Genomic DNA, 20,339 nt, shown 5'->3' with positions numbered 1-20,339 from the left:
GGTAAATTTGCCTTCGAAGGAAATATGAACTCTCACATTTATGGGGGAAAAAAAACCTGACTCGTTAACAATGAAACCCTTAAAATCTTGCATTTATCCACAAAATGGTCACATATAGTGTTCCAAAGCATATACTTAAGAAAGTTTTCCTGAGAAGTTGCAGGTGCTGTCAAAGTTGCTGATTACGATGGTCTCATTCACTGTAATAATATACAATCAACAAGAATGGAAAGTAAGTCTTTTATTTATCAACATTATCAGTAAAAAGTCATTTTTATGTTGTCAACCCCTCCCATCAATATAAAAACATTTTTGTTAGTACGTGCATTTCATGTATGCAAATATTTTAACATAACTCTTTGTACACTGGTTATATACATGATTCTAATGAGAAATGAAAATACACACTTCTTGGAACAATTCTAGCTCAAGTGATAGCTACCTATTACAAGAAAAACAATAATTTAATTTTTCAACAAAAGGTGAAAGCCAGTTTAAATATAGCTATAGGCTTTTGGTTTTTAGGCAACATTACCCATGGTTCCCCTGTCCCATATCTCCCATCAATGTAACCAGCTTAAAGATAGGCTAGAAGTACTGGGCACAAACACTTATAAATCATGCTTACTTCTTGAAACATGCAACTGCTAGCGTTTTTTTTTTTTTTTTTTTACATTATGGTGCATAAAAGCATTTCAAGCAGTAACTATAATACATTTTTTTCCATTTTTCGATCCTTGTGTATGGTGCAATCACTAGATCGCAAATGCGACATTCTTTCTGTAACATGCATCATTAGCACGTTTACAATTTAATAGTACGGAGACACGTAAAGAAAACAAAGCAGGCAACGAATTGCGCTTACAAGTTTGCACAACAAAACATTCATGCACATGGCTTGCTACCAAGACACAGTTTAAACCTCGGCATCTTGGTGGCACAATCATTTTGGACAACTGAATTTACCAGTGCAAAAATGTATGCAAAATGAGGTAACTTGCTAATGTTTCATAAATTATACATACAGTACAGCAACTTTCCCTAATCTACTCCTACAGCTGTGGCTAGACTGGATATAGTCAAGCTTACATATTTCAAATATTGCACAGAAAGGTAAAATTCTATTAGGAGGTACTGTGGTTTTGATCTAGATTTACAGCTGACAAATATGTTACAGTACTTGGCGCTGTCTGCTGTTTTAAGCTTCTCGTGCAGATTGTTTAAAAACGACCATTAGACAGAAATAGTATTTTTATCTAGCTAAATCAAAAATAAACTTACGAACCTTAAAATCAACAGTGGAAAATAATGCTAGTAAGAAAGCATTGGTTATTGCTTTATTCAAACCAAAAAAACAAACAAATAAAAAGTGAAGGTTTAGCACCGCTGAGGGACATAAAACATCTTCTGATAAAGCAGCGTTGAGCCCTGAGTCAACCTTCATTCGCTATCACAGACTTGCACGTGATGGCTATCTATGCCATTGGTTGCTACAAAGAAGGTATTTACATTACAGCTTTCTAAAGGCATACCATTTTCACCAGTAAGTTCCGCATGAGTATTATTTACATCAATATTTTCCATACTACCAATATTACGCATACAAAATAATGATGTACAGGCAAAATGACTAACAGAAGGGCACACACAACTTTTCAGAGTTCCTTCAGGTAATTCTCTCTTCAGGCGCTCTAGCTGCTCCACTTGGAATACGTTTGGCTGTTCAGGATTCCAATCATATATCCTGTCAAAAGGTAGGATTTATCATCAATAATTCAAAGTGGTGCATATACACTTTTATTACAAACACTTTCCCCTTTCTGAAACCATACACTTTAACAAGTAAAGAAGGACTTTCTTCAATAGCAGTCTTCCTAAAACATTTCTATATGTAGCTCCGCCGCAACTGGAAATATGTACGTTCCCTACATGAAATAAAGACCAATAAACCCAAGTGTGAAAACGTCTCTGCTTTTGATTTGAAGGCTTTGTATCTATCCTATTCTTGTACTTGCCCTGCCCAGGAGCATTTCGGTCACAGTATTTCGATTGGATGATACGTTCTTTCACTGTGGATGTCAGAGTTTGCTCATCCTCTCCCTTTTTTTCCCTTGCCCCCCCCCCCTTCTAATTCCACCTCTTCCCCAGCCTCGACGCCGCCTTCCCCCCCCCCACTAGCATCCCATTTCGTGTCCCACCTCCAATCCCCGTGTTCACTTTTTTTTTCTTTTTTGGGGCGGTTACCTTGAAATTATTTTCTGCGCACACAACCATGGCCGTAAGCACACGGGAGGCAGATCTGAAGACATTAGGAATTTCAACAGGTGTTATGGCTGAGGCTACTTACTTTGCCAAAGCGCCATGTTTTCTTTGAATAAATTAAGTAGTGCGTTTAGCCAAATTTGTTTTACTGCTGGCATTTCTAATGTGCTCTGTTTAACAATAACTAATGGGAGTGTAACCTTCTAGAAGCATGCTTTCTTTCTGCAATAATTTTCAAATAAGAATTTTTTTGGGCTATTTAAAAATGTGTGCTGAAATCACCAACAAAGATAATCACGATAGAGAATGATTATCTTCATGTTTGAATGGAACCACAACAGGGATTCTTTTTAAGAAGAACAAGTGTACAGTACTAACAGGTCATGCTGAGTGTCTCCAGTATTTTTAGTATTCTAGAAGGTTCCAACTTCAGAGTCAGACTGACCTAAGATGACTATAGTTATACTCAGATTACATTGAAACATTTAGGCTATCCGTGAGCTGTGCTAATAAGGTACAGACAGATTTCATATAGAATAAGCAAATTTACCTGTCATATATTAACCCATCAATGCCATATTGTCGCATCAGCAGCCTATTTTCAGGGTTGTTCGTATCATCACCCCAACAGAATATAACTAGGCCTTTCTCCTTTGCCTCCTGGATATATGACGGATTCCTTAGTAGGTCTTCAGTGTGCACATTGATGCCCTGCAAAGTAATAAAATTGAAAGCTAGTACTTTATCGAAGTAAGTGTACATAGTTGGGACATACAGGTGTATTTAATAAGGTCAGACACTTTTCTCTAAATAGTAAATTACATTTTAATAATGTATTATATTCTTAAGCCATCTAGTGTTCCCATGACTGATGTGCCGCCTCTCTGTAACTCCCTCTAAAAATATTTAAGGGGGGGGAAGAGGGGAGAAAAACTGGTTTAAGTAATATTTCCAGTTTACAGAATATCTAGCAACACTAGTACCACTACCAAAACAAAATGAGAGAGACGGAAAAGCAAGGAAGAAACGAGGAGAAGGAGTAGTAAGGAAAGAGGAGATGAGGGTACAAAATAATGCCTTATAAGCTAAGGTCTGACGTCAGCTTTGGAAGGATACTTCTGCCAATCAAAACACCGAGACGAACAGGCTCCCATGTGGGACAAAGAAGAATAGAGAGGAACGTTACTGAGTCAGCAGTAGGGAAGTCAACAAAGTAATTCACTTGTGAGCAAGGGACTGGCCTACAGCTCACTCTGTGTACGTAATAAATTGCAAACTACAGGTCATGCCAAAAGACAGATACAGCCATCAGCAGTAGGAATCTAAAAAATGGCTATCGCCTGTAGGCCATTAAGAAAAGTGTGCTTGTGTCTTATATTTTTTATTATTATTATAATATTTTTTTAAATAAATCCTACTGCAGATTCATCATCTCCACAAGAGGCAGACATTATCAGGAGTTAAGTACTGCTAGAACAATGCTTGTCGTGAAGAATAAGTTACTTACCTTCAGTAACGCATAATCTGGTGGAGATTCCTTAACGTTCCAGGCATCAGCTTGGAGTCTGGAACTTTTGCTGAGCAATACCCTTGCGCACATTGTCTGTGGCATCGTTCGGATCTGCATGGCGTCGGTATTGTTGGAGACCTCTGACACGTCACGGTCACCTATAAAGGCACTACTCAGGACCAAGTACGTCAGTACTTTTCCACAAACTTCCATGCCAGAAGTGTAGAGCCATGGAAAGAACCAACAGTTTTGTCTGCCCGAAAAAACTAGGGACCTGTATGGGGCAATCATTAACTCTAGGAAACGAGTCAGCAGAGAAGGGAGGCATAGGTGGGTGTAAGGAATCTGCAGCTAGACAGAGTCTCTACCAGATAATGCGTTACTGAAGGTAAGTAACTTGTTCATCTGACAGACTTCTAGCTACATATTCCTTACCTTTAGAAAGGCTGTGGAAAGAGGACTGGCAATTCCATTGACTGATTGATGTGAAATGGTGAAACCACTTTGGGTAAAAATTCTGGATTTGTCCTGAGTACTGTTTTGTGCTTGTGAATTTGGAAGAAGGGTTCTTCCAAAGTGAATTCTTGAATTTCACTAAATCTTCTTAAGGAAGTAATTGCTACCAAGAAAGCAACCTTCCATGATAGAGATTGAAGAGCGCGAGAATGCATGGGTTCAAATGGTGGACCCGTAAGCCTTGTAAGCACAATGTTAAGATTCCAGGCCGGAATTGGTGGAGCTCTACATGGAATAACTCTTAAGCCCCTCCATAATAGCTTTTATGACAGGAATTCTAAACAAAAAAGTGTGCTGTCTGTTTTGGAGGTAGGCTGATATTGCTGTTAAATTAACTTTAATAGCTGGATATGCAAGATTTGCTTTTTGTAAATCAAGCAAACATCATACAATATCCTGTACTGATGCTTTGAGAGGATTAATGTTTTTGGGTTGACAGTAACATGCAAAACGTTTCCACTTAGCTGCATAGTATTGTCTAGTTGTACGTTTAAGTGCCTCCTTTTGAATGTCCATACATTCCAATGGAAGTTGTAGATATCCAAATTCTAAGACCTCAGGAGCCAAATCGCCAGGTTGAGAATACTGGGATTGGGATACCTGATCTGACCTTTGTTTTATGTCAATAGGTCTGGTCTGTTTGGGAGTTTCTGATGTGGTACTACAGACAGATCCAACAGTGTTGTGTACCAGTGTTGACGTGACCAGGTGGGAGCTATGAGTATCACAGTAAGAGATGTGTGATAAATCTTGCTGACCAGAAATGGAATAAGTGGGAGGGAGGAAAGCGTTAAGCAAATATCCCTGACCAACTGATCCATAGAGCATTACTCCTGGATTGAGGGTGTGGGTAGCTGGACGTGAAGTTTGGGCATTTTGGGTTTTAGCTTGTTGCGAAAAGGTCTATGTATGGTGTTCTCCACATGTGAAAGTATTGTTGAATTACTTGTTGGTGAATCTCCCATTCGTGTATTTGTTGCTGCGTCCTACTTAAGAGGCACGCTAGTTGGTTGTGTATCTCTGGAACATACTCTGCTCATAGGTGAAAGATTGTGAATCACCCATTTCCAAATTGTCTGTGCTAGAAGGGACAATTGAGATGAATGTGTGCCTCCCTGTTTCCGTAGATAATACATTGTCGTCATGTTGTCTGTCCTTATTAACCCCTTAGCTGCTGGGCCTCCCCCCCCCCCAGTGCTGAGCCCTTTTTTGGCTATTTGGGGTAGTTCGCGCTTAGGGCTTCATAACTTTTTGTCCACATAAGCTAACCACGCCAAATTTGCGTCCTTTTTTTCCAACATCCTAGGGATTCTAATGGTACCCAGAGTTGGTGGTTTCCCCTGGAGGAGACCAAGAAAATAGCCAAAATACAATGAAAATTTTGTTTTTTCCAAAAAAATGGGAAAAAAGGGCTGCCGAAGAAGGCTTGTGGTTTTTTCCCTGAAAATGCCATCAACCAAGGGTTTCTGGTGCTGAAATCACTATCTTCCCACCTTTCAGGAACGGGCAGACTTGAATCAGAAAACCGAATTTTTCAACACAAATTTGGCATTTTACTGGGACATACCCCATTTCTACTATATTTGGTGCTTTCAGCCTCCTTCCAGTTAGTGACAGGAATGGGTGTGAAACCAATGCTGGATCCCGGAATGCTAAACATTTCTGAAAACTAGACAAAATTCTGAATTCAGCAAGGGGTCATTTGTGTAGATCCTACAAGGTTTTCCTACAGAAAATAACAGCTGAAATAAAAAAATATTGAAATTGAGCTGAAAACAACAGCCATTTTTCTTTATGTTTTACTCTGTAACTTTTTCCTGCGATGTCAGATTTCTGAAAGCAATATACCGTTTTGTCTGCTGGACTCTTCTGGTTGCGGGGATATAAAGGGCTTGTAGGTTCATCAAGAACCCTAGGTACCCAGAGCCAATAAATAAGCTGCACCCTGCAGTTGGTTTTCATTCTATACTGGGTATACAGCAATTCATTTGCTGAAATATGAAGAGTGAAAAAGAGGTATCAAGAAAACCTTTGCATTTCCAAAATGGGATCAAGATAAGGTTTTGAGGAGCAGTGGTTATTTGCACATCGCTGAATTCCGAGGTGCCCATACTAGCATGTGAATTGCAGGGCATTTCTCAAATAGACGTCTTTTTTACACACTCTCTTATATTTGGAAGGAAAAAATGTAGAGAAAGATAAGGGGCAATAACACTTGTTTTGCTATTCTGTGTTCCCCCAAGTCTCCCGATAAAAATGATACCTCACTTGTGTGGGTAGGCCTAGTGCCCGCGACAGGAAATGCCCCAAAACACAACATGGACACATCCTATTTTTTTTATAGAAAACACAGCTGTTTTTTCCAAAGTGCCTACCTGTAGATTTTGGCCTCTAGCTCAGCCGGCACATAGGGAAACCTACCAAACCTGTGCATTTCTGAAAACTAGAGACCTAGGGGAATCCAAGGAGGGGTGACTTGCGGGGCTCGGAGCAGGTTCTGTTACCCAGAATCCTTTGCAAACCTCAAAAAGTGGCTAAAAAAACAAGTTTTCCTCACATTTCGGTGACAGAAAGTTCTGGAATCTGAGAGGAGCCACAAATTTCCTTCCACCCGGCGTTCCCCCAAGTCTCCCGATAAAAATGATACCTCACTTGTGTGGGTAGGCCTAGCGCCCGCGACAGGAAACGCCCCAAAGCGCAACGTGGACACATCAAAATTTTTGGAAGAAAACAGAGGTGTTTTTTGAGAAGTGCCTACCTGTAGATTTTGGCCTCTAGCTCAGCCGGCACCTAGGGAAACCTACCAAACCTGTGCATTTCTGAAAACTAGAGACCTAGGGCAATACAAGGAGGGGTGACTCGCGGGGCTCGGACCAGGTTCTGTTACCCACAATCCTTTGCAAACCTCAAAAAGTGGCTAAAAAAACAAGTTTTCCTCACATTTCGGTGACAGAAAGTTCTGGAATCTGAGAGGAGCCACAAATTTCCTTCCACCCGGCGTTCCCCTAAGTCTCCCGATAAAAATGATACCTCACTTGTGTGGGTAGGCCTAGCGCCCGCGACAGGAAATGCCCCAAAACAGAACGTGGACACATCACATTTTTTCATAGAAAACAGTGCCTACCTGTGGATTTTGGCCTCTAGCTCAGCCGGCACCTGGGGAAACCTAGCAAACCAGCACATTTTTGTAAACTAGAAACCCAGGGGAATCCAAGATGAGGTGACTTGTGGGGCTCGGACCAGGTTCTGTTACCCAGAATCCTTTGCAAACCTCAAAATGTGGCTAAAATACCACGTTTTCCACACATTTCGGTGACAGAAAGTTCTGGAATCTGAGGGGAGCCACAAATTTCCTTCCACCCAGCGTTCCCCCAAGTCTCCCGATAAATATGATACCTCACTTGTGTGGTTAGGCCTGGTGCCTGCGACAGGAATAGATCACACAACGGTCAATGTTGGTCCTTACGTGAGGCAGCTGTTGACCCTGGGGTGATCCATTCCTGACACAGGCACTAGGTGTAGGCACTCAAGTGGGGTAGTGTTTTTATCAGGACAGGTGAGGAGTCACTGGGTGGTAGGAATGTTGTGGATCCCAGCATATTCCTGTAGTTTGTGTGACAGAAATGCGATAAAAATAGAGTTTTTTCTCAACATTTCAGCTTTGCAGGGTATTCTGGGTAAGAAAACTTTGGGGAATCCACACAAGTCACACCTCTGTGGACTCCCCCGAATGTCTAGTTTCCAGAAATGTTTGGGTTTAGTGTGTTTCTCTATATGGCCGCCGAATCCAGGACCAAAAACACAGGTGCCTGCCTTACAAAACCAGTTTGTTTTGCCATAGACAATTTTGATGTCTCCACAATATGATTTGGGTGGTGGAATTTGGGGCTGAACTAAATTGGTGAGCTCCCAAGAGAGCACTCTCTCTCTGCTTGCCGCCGCATTCACCTGCTCTCTGGGTTGGCCTAACCCACTATTACCCAGTTGCACGAACAGCTTGCGAAGGGACAGCAGGACTGTCCTCATCACCTCCCTCATAATGTACTGGAAGAGGAGTTTTCGAATGGGACTCCTCTGACTGAAAAATCACTCCCAGAGTCTGCGCCATTGTCCTATCCCTCAGATGCTGTCTCAGTATCTGATGTCTCAGTCTCTGATCCTATGTCAGAGCGGTCCTCTATAACCCGAGTGCAGGCAGCAGTCATCCATCAAGATGCCATCTCTGCTATTGGCTAAACTGTTGCTCTAAAACACTAGCCTACGTAGACAGTCACAAAATCGATGGTGTGTGTGAGATACGTGCAACAGTAGAGGCCACCTTACCTGCGCTTCTTCCCTCAATCTGCACGTACTTTCAAGACACTCAAAAAACACCTTGTCACATACCATTCGTCACAGTCTTTAGCACCTCCTGCGCCCAGTCCAACAATCATTATTGGTGCTCCCACTCCCTCCTCCTCGGATTCCCTCATTACCACCCAGCAAAAGTGCCCTTCATCTCTCCATAGACTTTACTAATGTACTCAGCTATTTACATAAAATACAGATGTGCTCTTTGCAGTAGGCATATAAACCTTCTGCGCTTCTTTATGGCACTAAAACTGCCACTAGACAAGTCGGACCCTTTTCCCCCCAGGGAAACCACACACATATTGACAAAAGTGATGTATATATGACAGCCAACCACCTGAAACTCAACTCAAGCAAAACCGAAATAATCCTCTTTGGCCCTCACCAAAAAAACCTGGGACCCCCCATGGTGGCCCACCACGCTAGGCCCTGCACCCACCCCCGCCAACTACGCACGCAACCTCAGCATCATCCTAGACTCCTCCCTCTCTATGACCCAACAAATCAACGCTCTTACCTCCTCATGCTTCAACAAACTCCGTATACTGAAAAACATTAAAATGGATCCCCACAGAGACCAGAAAAACTGTCACTCACGCACTCATCAGCAGCAGGCTTGATTACAGAAACGCCCTCTACGCCGGCACCACTCTAAAACTCAAGTGCAAACTACACGCATCCAGAACTCAGCAGCACGACTCATCCTCGACCTCCACCGACACGAACACATCTCTCCACACCTCAAATCCCTCCACTGGCTCCCCATTGACAAAAGGATCACCTTCAAGATCCTCATCCTCACACACAAATCACTCCACAACACAGGCCCTGCCTACCTCAACGAGAGTCACCTTCCACACCCCCACACGAAACGTCCGTTCAGCTGACCTCTCTCTCGCCTCTGACCCCCGCATCAAACACACCACCACCGGGGGCAGATCCTTCTCCTACATTGCACCCAAAACATGGAACGCACTCACAACCCACATTCGCAAGACCCAAAACCTACTTCTTTTCAGGAAGGGCCTCAAAACCTGGCTTTTTGAACAGTGAACCTCCTAGCCCCTTTCCCTCCCCTCCGCCCCCCCCCAGCGCCTTGAGACCCTCACAGGTGAGTAGCGCGCTTTATAAATCTCTTTGATACAGATCTACCTATATATATATATATATAAATATATATCTACATAGATATATCTATAGATATATCCATGTACCTAGATATATCTATCTACATAGATATATATATATATAGATATATACATATATTTTTTTTTAGTTGCTGTATGGTTTCCTTGGGGGCCAAAATGGCCCCCAGGGAAACCCTACAACATCTAAAAAAAAAAATGCCCCCACAGGGGGTCACCCTGCCCACGGGCGACCCCCTGTCATTTCATTTTTTTTTTTATTTTATTTTTTTTTTGAAAAAAAAAAAAAATCCCCGGGGGGGGGGGGCGCGATCGAGCTGTGCTGCGATCGGGGGCCAGGAAACACTTTCAGGAAGGCCTCGTAAGAAAGGGGAGACTCTCCCCTTTCTTACGAGGCCTTCCCGAACGTGAAAAAGGCCGTTTTCCCCATGAAAGCAGGAAGCGGCCGCAAGGCTGCTTCCTGCTTTCATGGGGAAAACACCTTTGCAACGTCAGCGCGCCTCGCGGCGCGCTGACGTCACAAAGGGGCGGGTGGGGGGCGGGGGGAGACACGGTAGCTTCCGTGTCTCCCGGGGGGGGGGAAAAAAAATTAAAAAAAAATCCTCGGGTGCGATGCACCCGAGGATTTATTAATGCCCTTCCTGGTGTCGGCCACTGGTCGTGACCCGCACCAGGGAGGGTGTGTGGGCGTCGGCCAGTGGCCGACGCCCGCATTTAAGAGGTTAACACTGTTTTGTGTACATCTGTGGGTGGAATGTTTTGATTGCTAAGAACACTGCCAGCAAAACTGGTTTATGTGGTAGATCTGCAGGATTGAGTCCCATTCTCCCCTTATTGTAAGATCGTTGAGATGGGCTCCCCAACCTGTCATTGATGCATCCATGGTGATTATGGTCTGTGGCACAGGGTCCTGAAATGGCCGCCCTTTCGATAAGTTGGTGTGGTTCCACCACTGCAGAGTTGTAAGTCTGGCAGTCCAACAACACTAGATCGTGAAGCTGACCCTGTGCTTGAGACCATTGTTGTGAGAGACAGTGTTGCAGGGGTTTCATGTTTAGGTGTGCATTAGGTACTATTGCTATGCATGATGCCATCATTCTTAATAGTTTCATGATTAACTTCACTGTATAAGTGTGGTTGTATTGCAGTTGAGATATGAGGTTGTGAAAAGCTTGAATCCTCACTGAGTTTGTGTATGCTAATTGAGTGGTCAGAATTGCTCCTAGATATGGTTATATTTGTGCTAGCTGCAGGTGAGATTTTTGATAACTGATTGAGAATGCTAGGTTGTGTAGGGTGTCCACTGTATACTGTGTGTGTTGCTGACAGGTCTGGATTGCACTGGCTTTTATGAGCCAGTCATCCACATACGGGAAGACATGCACGTGTTGTCTTCTGAGGAATGCTGCAACTGCTGCCAGGCATTTGCAGAATACCCTTGGTGCTGGTGTTACTCCGAAGGGTAGTACCTTGAATTGGTAGTGCTTCCTTGCTACAACAAATCTTAGATATTTCCGATCTGTTGGATGTATGGAAATGTGGAAATAAGCAGCGTTTAAATCCAATGCTGTCATGTAATCCTCTTTTTGTAACAGGGGAATGATGTCCTATACAGTGACCATGTGAAAGTGTTCTGACAGAATGTACTGATTGAGGGATCGGAGATCTAAGATTGGGTTGAGTGTACAATCTTTCTTTGGTATGAGGAAGTATAGTGAATACACTCCCAACCCCTGTTGGGATATAGGTACCATCTCTATGGCACCTTTTGTGTGAGCGAGGGGAGAATATTTGGTAGAGTAGAGAAGTTGTAGGCAATAACCATGTTGGATAATTGATAGAACCCATTGATCTGTAGTAATGTGTCATTGTGCGTAAACATTTTTCAGTCTTCCTCCCACAGGAGATGTATGCTGTGTGGGGATCTGTAAGAAGTCTGTTTGGTTGTGGTGGAGCTACCACTTGGGGTGGTTGATTTACCTTTCCCTCTATAATTATTTCCCTTGTAAGAACCTCTGAAGGAACCCCTGTTGTAAAAATGTGGCCCTTGTTTCTGTTGGGTTTTGTGATGGTATGAATCCACCTCTAAACTGTGGCGTACAAAAAGTTCCCCGAGTAGGTGTAGTGTAAAGGGCACCCAAAGCTTTAGCTGTATCAGAATATTTTTTCAGCATTTCTACGGTGGTATCAACCTCTGGCCCAAATAAGTGTTTATGAAAAGGCATATTCAACATTGCAGGTTGTATTTCTAGTTTAAACCCTGAAGTTCTTAACCATGTGTGCCTTCTAATGATGACACTAGTGTTGATACCCCTTGCTGCTGTATCTGCTGCATTTATTGCAGATCTAATTTGATTATTAGAAATGGCCTGCCCCTCTGCTACCATCTGTTGTACCATTTTATGGTGTTCTGGTGGAAGGTACTGTAGCAAATCTTCCATTTCGTCCCAATGAGCTCTATCATATCTTGCCAACAGTGCTGGAGAGTTTGCAATCCTCCAATGGTTAGCAGCTTGAGTTGCTACTCTCTTTCCAGCTGCGTCAAATTTACAACTCTTTGTCTGGAGGAACAGCATCCCCTGTAGATTTGCTATTTTCCTTGTTGCACTGACTACTATAGAGTCAGATGGCAATTGAGCTCTAATAAAAACCAGATCAGAGGGTGCAGATTGATACTTTTTATCCACCCTTTGTGTAATAATTCTAGATTTTACCAGTTCCTTGAAAATGTCCTCTGTAGTGTATCAAATAAAAAAATCATCCTTAATGGGATCTGTGTGTAACTGTACCTTATGATACACAGCTGCCCTAGCTATAAACTGATTGGAAGCAGTGGTATCTTCAGGTAAAGATGGTCTTGCAGGGTATAAATCAGGATCCTTCGAAGGAATGGGATCTGAATCATAATTCCTATGGATCTATATCCGGTTGATTGACATATAATCATCCCCATGTGTTGAGATAGGGGATTGTGGAGAAAATTGTGTAGGTGAAGGTGGTGGAGTATCTGGTGGTGGAGCAGCAGGGAGTACAGGAGAATGTGGTGGTGAAGGCTTTTTGTGGTGCCTTTGGTTTCTCCTTTTGTTTAAATATTTTAGTAGGTGGTGGTCCAGTTTCTTGGAAAGACAATTTCTTTTTGATTGTTGGAGGAGGAGAAGTTATGATTCTTTTTGTGTCCTTCAGTATATGTATTTTTCGCTGTTTAGCATCCACTACTTTCAATATGGGTCTCATTTCACAGACTCCTCAGTAACTGGAGCATATTTTCCGCCCACAGGTTTCAGCTCCGAATGTTTGGAAACCAAATGATTGAGTTGGGCTGAAAATGTCAGCTCCGAAAGCGTTGTTACTTCTTTCGGCTCTGAGGTGGAAGTCTCTAATTTTTTACTTGATCCAGAAACGGGTATAGCAAACTGTTTGGTCAGCGCCGAATGCACTTTGGTCATGTTTCGGTGCCAAACCAGAGGGTTGGTCATCCTATTGTATTTTTCGGGTCCAACCATGGCTGGCCAGCAGTGGGGGACCCAAGACCGGCACTGAAGTATTTTTGGCTGTTTTTTGTTGGTGGGAAGGGGCTGATGTACACACGTACTACACCGGTGTGATGGACTGGCTGTCGCCATTGGAATCTCAATACGAATTGGAGTCTGCGATGGAAACTTGTGTGATGAGCTAATTCTTCTTGTTCGTGTTCTTCACTGAAGATGTTGGGTGTTTGTTCTGACGACTTGGATGCCATCTCTAAGCGACATGCACTTCTATCCTTAAGAGTCTTCTACGAATGAAAGGATTGACAAGATTCACAGCTATTAACTCTGTGATCCGGAGAAAGACAGATTGCACAACAAGTGCTGATCGGTGTATGGAAACTTGGCGTGACACAGAGGGCAAAAGCGAAACGGAGTCCGTTCCATCAGCCTAACATTGTTCAACTACAACGCGTCGAAGTAGGCGCAGAAAGATCAAGGTCGCCCACAAAGGGTGTTTAATCGATCCCGAAAATTGCAATCGGATCGAGTGTAAGTTTGGAAAATGCGACCAAGAACTATACCGACGTTTATAGAAACGAAGAGATAAGTTCAGATAGTACCGAACCAAGATCTACCGGAGCGAGAGTTAACACATCCGAACCCAACGGCGGAAAGAAAACAATCTAACAAAAGGACTCAATGCCCATGCATATGGAAAATGTCACTTACCCAGTGTACATCTGTTTGTGGCATGAGACGCAGCAGATTCACATGCTGTGCATTATCCTGCCATCTACTGTTGGGCTCAGAGTGTTACAAGTTGTTTTTCTTCAAAGAAGTCTTTTCGAGTCACGAGACCAAGGGACTCCTCCCTTTCGGCTCCATTGCGCATGGGCGTTGACTCCATCTTAGATTGTTATCCCCGCAGAAGGTGAGGTATGGAGTTGTGAATATAGTAAATTTGCCCATGCAATGGAGTAAGTATGTATGTACATAATGTGTATAAAAATAGTATTTATTTACAAATTTAAAATTTTCATTCAACTTATAACGGCTACAGGCTCCCGGGGAGGTGGGAGGGCACATGTGAATCTGCAGCGTCTCATGCCACGAACAGATGTACACTGGGTAAGTGACATTTTCCATTCAATGGCATGTGTAGCTGCAGATACACATGCTGTGCATAGACTAGTAAGCAGTAATCTCCCCAAAAGTGGTGGCTTAGCCTGTAGGACTTGAAGTTGTCAGAAATAATGTTCGTAATACAGCCTGTCCTACTGTGGCTTGTTGTGTTGTTAACACATCTACACAGTAATGTTTTGTGAATGTATGAGGCGTAGACCATGTGGCTTCCTTACAAATTTCTGTGTTAGGTAGGTTTCCTAAAAAAGCCATTGTGGCGCCTTTTTTCCTAGTGGAATGCGCCTTTGGTGTAATAGGTAGATCTCTTTTTGCTTTAGTATAGGAGGTTTGAATACATTTCACTATCCATCTGGCAATGCCTTGCTTGGATATAGGATTCCCTGCATGAGGCTTTTGGAAGGCTACAAATAATTGTTTTGCGAAACGGTTTTGTTCTGTCAATGTAATACATTAGTGCTCTTTTGAAGTCTAACGTATGTAAGGCTCTTTCGGCTACTGAGTCTGGTTGTGGAAAAAAGACTGGGAGTTCCACTGTTTGGTTTAGGTGGAATGGTGATATAACTTTTGGTAAGAATTTTGGATTTGTACGGAGAACCACTTTATGTTTATGTATTTGTATAAAGGGTTCTTGTATAGTAAATGCTTGTATTTCACTTACTCTTCTAAGCAATGTGATAGCTATCAGGAAGGCAACCTTCCAGGTTAAGTATTGCATTTCACAAGAGTGCATGGGTTCAAATGGTGGTCCCATGAGTCGCGTTAATACAATATTGAGGTTCCACGAAGGGACTGGTGGTGTTCTCGGGGGTATGATTCTTTTTAATCCTTCCATAAATGCTTTGATGACTGGGATTCCAAAAAGTGATGTTGAATGTTTAATCTGCAGATAGGCAGATATTGCTGTGAGATGTATTTTAATAGAAGAGAATGCCAGTTTAGATTTTTGTAAGTGTAATAAGTAACTTACAATGTTTTTTGCGGAAGCATGTAGTGGTTGAATTTGATTATTGTGGCAGTAGTAAACAAATCTTTTCCATTTGTTTGCATAACAATGTCTTGTTTCAGGTTTCCTAGCTTGTTTAACGACCTCCATACATTCTTGTTTAAGGTCTAAGTGTCCAAATTCTAAGAATTCAGGAGCCAGATTGCTAGATTGAGCGATGATGGATTCGGGTGTTTGATCTGTTGTTTGTGGTGAGTTAACAGATCTGGTCTGTTTGGTAATTTGACATGAGGTATTACTGATAGGTCCAGCAGTGTTGTGTACCATGGTTGGCGAGCCCAGGTTGGTGCTATGAGTATTAGTTTGAGTCTGTTTTGACTCAGTTTGTTTACCAGATAAGGAATGAGTGGGAGAGGGGGAAAGCGTAAGCAAATATCCCTGACCAACTCATCCATAACACATTGCCCTTGGACAGAGGGTGTGGGTACCTGGACGCGAAGCTTTGGCATTTTGAGTTTTCTTTTGTTGCGAATAGGTCTATTTTTGGTGTTCCCCAGCGTAGAAAGTAATCCTGTAGGATCTGGGGATGAATTTACCATTTGTGTGTTTGTTGGTGATCTCAACTGAGATTGTCGGCTAACTGGTTTTGAATACCTGGGATGTATTGGGCTATTAGGCGAATGTGATTGTGAATTGCCCAATGCCAAATTTTCTGTGCTAAGAGACACATTTGTGACGAGTGTGTCCCTCCTTGCTTGTTGAGGTAATACAATGTCGTCATGTTGTCTGTTTTGACAAGAATGTGTTTGTGGGCTATCAGTGGTTGAAATGCTTTTACTGCTAGGAACACTGCCAACAGTTCTAAATGATTTATGTGCAGTTGATTTTGTTGAATGTTCCATTGTCCCTGTATACTGTGCTGGTTGAGGTGTGCTCCCCACCCCATCATGGAAGCATCTGTTGTGATCACGTATTGAGGCACTGGGTCTTGGAATGGCCACCCTTGGTTTAAATTTATAGGGTTCCACCATTGAAGCGAGAAGTGTGTCTGGCGGTCTAACAACACTAGATCTTGGAGTTGACCCTGTGCTTGTGTCCATTGTCTTGCTAGGCACTGTTGTAAGGGCTGCATGTGTAGTCTTGCATTTGGGACAATGGCTATGCATGAAGACATTATGCCTAGAAGTTTCATTACAAACCTCACCTGGTAGTGTTGGTTTGGCTGCATGTTTAATATTATATTCTGGAACGCTTGTACCCTTTGTGGACTTGGGAGTGGCAATCGCTTTGTGTGTGTCGAGTGTTGCTCCCAAGTATTGTTGTATTTGGGATGGTTGTAGATGTGATTTTTGGTAATTTATAGAGAACCCTAGTTTGTGTAGAGTTTCTATAACGTATTGTGTGTGTTGAAGACACTGTTGCTGAGTGCTGGTTTTTACTAACCAATCGTCTAAGTATGGGAATACGTGCATGCGCTGTCTCCTTATATGAGCGGCTACTACTGCAAGCCATTTTGTGAATACCCTTGGGGCTGTTGTTATCCCGAATGGTAACACCTTGAATTGGTAATGCACGCCCTGAATTACAAACCTTAAGTATTTTCTGTGAGAAGGATGTATGGGTATGTGGAAATATGCATCCTTCAGATCTAACATTGACATGTAGTCCTGTTTTTTGAGCAAGGGAATCACATCTTGAAGTGTTACCATGTGGAAGGGATCTGATTTGATGTAGAGATTCAGTGTTCTGAGGTCTAATATGGGTCTCAACGTTTTGTCTTTCTTTGGAATTAGGAAATACAGGGAGTAGACACCTGTTCCTTTTTGATGGTTTGGTACTAGTTCTATTGCTTGTTTTTGTAACAATGCTTGGACTTCTAGCTGTAACAGGTCTAAGTGTTGTTTGGACATATTGTGTGGTCTTGGGGGCACATCTGGTGGAAATTTATGAATTCTATGCAATAACAATGTTGGATAATGGCTAGGACCCATGCGTCCGTAGTTATGTTTGTCCAGTTTTGGTAGTATGCGGTAAGTCTCCCCCCCACTGGTGTTGAGTGTTGGGGGGTTTGTGACATTGAAGTCACTGTTTGGCTTGAGGTGCTTTAGGGCGTTGAAATTTTCCCCTTGTTTTTGGGAATTGTCCACCCTTGTATGATCCTCGAAACCCTCCTCTCTGGTACTGCCCCTGATAGGTGGGTTTGGCTTGTGAGGTGGAAGGCTCTGCGGTTTGGGAACAAAACCCCCCTCTAAACTGTGGTCTTCTAAAAGTGCCTCTGCTTTGTGGGGAGTATAGCGTGCCCATGGCTTTGGCTGCATCTGTCTTTTTGTAGTTTTTCGATTGCCGTGTCCACCTCCAGCCCAAACAATTGTTCCTGGTTAAACGGCATATTGAGCACAGCTTGCTGGATTTCCGGTTTAAAACCTGAGCTCCGTAACCATTCATGCCTGCGAATGGTTACCACAGTGTTCACTGTCCGTGCTGCTGTGTCTGCAGAGTCCAGTGCAGACCTTATCTGGTTGTTGGAAATCGCTTGTCCTTCCTCAACAACCTGTTGGGCACGTTTCTGGTGCTCCTTGGGCAAGTGCTGTATTATATGTTGCATTTCGTCCCAGTGTGCCCTGTCGTAGCGAGCCAGTAGAGCCTGTGAATTGGCAATCCGCCATTGATTGGCTGCCTGTGCTGTCACCCGTTTACCCACAGCATCGAACTTCCGACTTTCCTTGTCCGGCGGTGGTGCGTCTCCTGATGATTGGGAGTTTGCCCTCTTTCTGGCCGCTCCCACGACTACCGAATCTGGTGTCAGTTGCTGTGTTATAAACACAGGGTCCATTGGGGGAGGTTTATATTTCTTCTCCACCCTAGGCGTGATAGCTCTGCCTTTCACTGGGTCCTGGAACACCTGTTTGGGGTGCTTTAGCATGCCTGGGAGCATTGGCAAACTTTGAAACGAGCTGTGAGTGGATGCCAAGGTGTTAAATAAGAAGTCATCTTCTATTGGCTCCGCATGCATTGCCACATTGTGGAAAGTAGCTGCCCTTGATAACACCTGCATATATGCAGTGCTGTTCTCTGGTGGTGACGCCTTGCCGGGTAACAATCGGGACTGTTGTCGGAGACCGGTGCATCATGTAAGTCCCATGCATCCGGGTCATCCTGTGTGTGCTGGTGACTGCATTGGGGGTGTTGCTACCGGGGACAGCTGTGGTGAGTGCAGTGGAGAAGGCTGTGGCGAAAACCTTGGTGGTGGTGTTTTCTCTCTTGCCACCTTTGCCTTTGGCTGCATTTCCGACTCCTGAAATGCTAGCTCTATTTTTATTGGAGGAAGAGTTTGAATTTTACCAGTCTCTTTCTGGATGTGCAGCCTCCTTTGAGCATGGTCTGGCTCTCCCATACTTAATTCCTGCTCAAATCTGTGCTCTTGCATTGGCTGGAAAGTCTGTGCTCTTCTATGTAGGAGCCTATTTTCGGCTCCGAGGCTGCCTTTTTCGACACCGAAGGTTTCGGAACAGTCTTTTTCGGCTCCGAGGAAACCTTATTTTACCTTGGGCGTGTCGAACTCTCGGTGCCAAGATAGTTCGGAGTTGGTATCTCGACCGGAATCAGATGTCTTCTGCTGTTGGGAGGCCTTTTTCGGTGCCGATGGTTGGTCACCGTGTTTTCGGGTTAAGCCATGGCCTGTTGGCGGTGGCATCCCCTTGGCCTTTATGATTTTGGAGTGAATCTTGGCCGGGGCAGTTTTACTCACAGTTTTTTGCTGTGCCGTCGGTAGCTCACTTTCGGAGTCGTCCGAGTCTGGTTCTTGTATGGAGATTCTCACCCTCCTCCTCGATGTCGATCTGTTCCGCCGGTGTCAACGCCATCTGAAGTCTTCTAGATCTTTGATCGCGTAGGGTCTTTTTTGATCGAAATGCCCGGTAGGCCTCGCAGGTATCCTCCCTGTGTTCTGGTGATAGACACAGGTTACAGACCAAGTGTTGGTCCGTATAAGGACACTTGGCGTGGCAATTCGGGAAGAAGCGGAAGGGGGTCCAGTCCAGGATTTTCGACGATAGATGCGGTCGGGCCAACCAGGCCCCGCTGAAGAGTGGAAGCCCCAAAGGGCCACCGGAGCGCTTTTTCTATCGGTGTTGATGTCCTAACACTAAACCGGTACCGAGCGCGAACAATACCGTCAAATTTTTCGATAAATAGCTAACTTTCCCGATTCGAAATACGGAGCGAAGAGGAACACGTCCGAACCCGATGACGGAAAGAAAACAATCTAAGATGGAGTCGACGCCCATGCGCAATGGAGCCGAAAGGGAGGATTCCCTCGGTCTCGTGACTCGAAAAGACTTCTTCGAAGAAGAACAACTTGTAACACTCCGAGCCCAACACTAGATGGCAGGATAATGCACAGCATGTGTATCTGCAGCTACACATGTCATCGAACATATATATGGAAAATTTCACTTACCGAGTGTACATCTGTTCGTGGCATGAGTCGCTGCAGATTCACATGCTGTGCACATCCCACCATCTGGTGTTGGGCTCGGAGTGTTACAAGTTGTTTTTCTTCGAAGAAGTCTTTGAGTCACGAGACAGAGGGAAACCTCCCTTTCGGCTCCATTGCGCATGGGCGTCGACTCCATCTTAGATTGTTTTCCCCGAAGGGTGAGGTAGGAGTTGTGTATATAGTAAAAGTGCCCATGCAATGGAGTGAGTATGTATGTACATAATGTGTATACAAAATATTATATATTTACAAATGTATAAATGTACAAGTTTCATCAACTTATAACGGCTACAGGCTCCCCGGGAGGCGGGAGGGCGCATGTGAATCTGCAGCGTCTCATGCCACGAACAGGTGTACACTGGGTAAGTGACATTTTCAGTTCAATGGCCTGTGTAGCTGCAGATACACATGCTGTGCATAGACAGTAAGCAGTTATCTCCCCAAAAGCGATGGTTTAGCCTGTAGGAGTTGAAGTTGTTTGAAATAATGTTCGTAATACAGC

At 43.6% G+C, this 20,339-nt stretch overlaps 1 protein-coding gene across 5 annotated transcripts in view; it reads right to left on the bottom strand.

Moving 5' to 3' along the window:
• Positions 1–226: 226 nt before the first annotated feature.
• Positions 227–20,339, bottom strand: part of GPCPD1 (glycerophosphocholine phosphodiesterase 1) — a 741,593-nt gene continuing 721,480 nt past the window's right edge. For all 5 annotated transcript variants that reach the window (XM_069234162.1, XM_069234166.1, XM_069234163.1 and 2 more), the window contains exons 19-20: positions 2,813–2,973; positions 227–1,744 (exon numbers count right to left, since the gene is read on the bottom strand). In XM_069234162.1, coding sequence (XP_069090263.1) covers positions 1,441–1,744; positions 2,813–2,973 — 465 coding nt within the window. In that variant the 3' untranslated portion in view covers positions 227–1,440. The remainder of the gene's footprint in view (positions 1,745–2,812; positions 2,974–20,339) is intronic.

Source organism: Pleurodeles waltl, chromosome 5, assembly GCF_031143425.1.
Source record: "Pleurodeles waltl isolate 20211129_DDA chromosome 5, aPleWal1.hap1.20221129, whole genome shotgun sequence".
In the NCBI taxonomy this organism is placed as follows: Eukaryota; Metazoa; Chordata; class Amphibia; order Caudata; family Salamandridae; genus Pleurodeles; species Pleurodeles waltl.
Note: the sequence above shows the minus strand (reverse complement) of the source record. Positions and strands in the feature narration are given on the sequence as shown.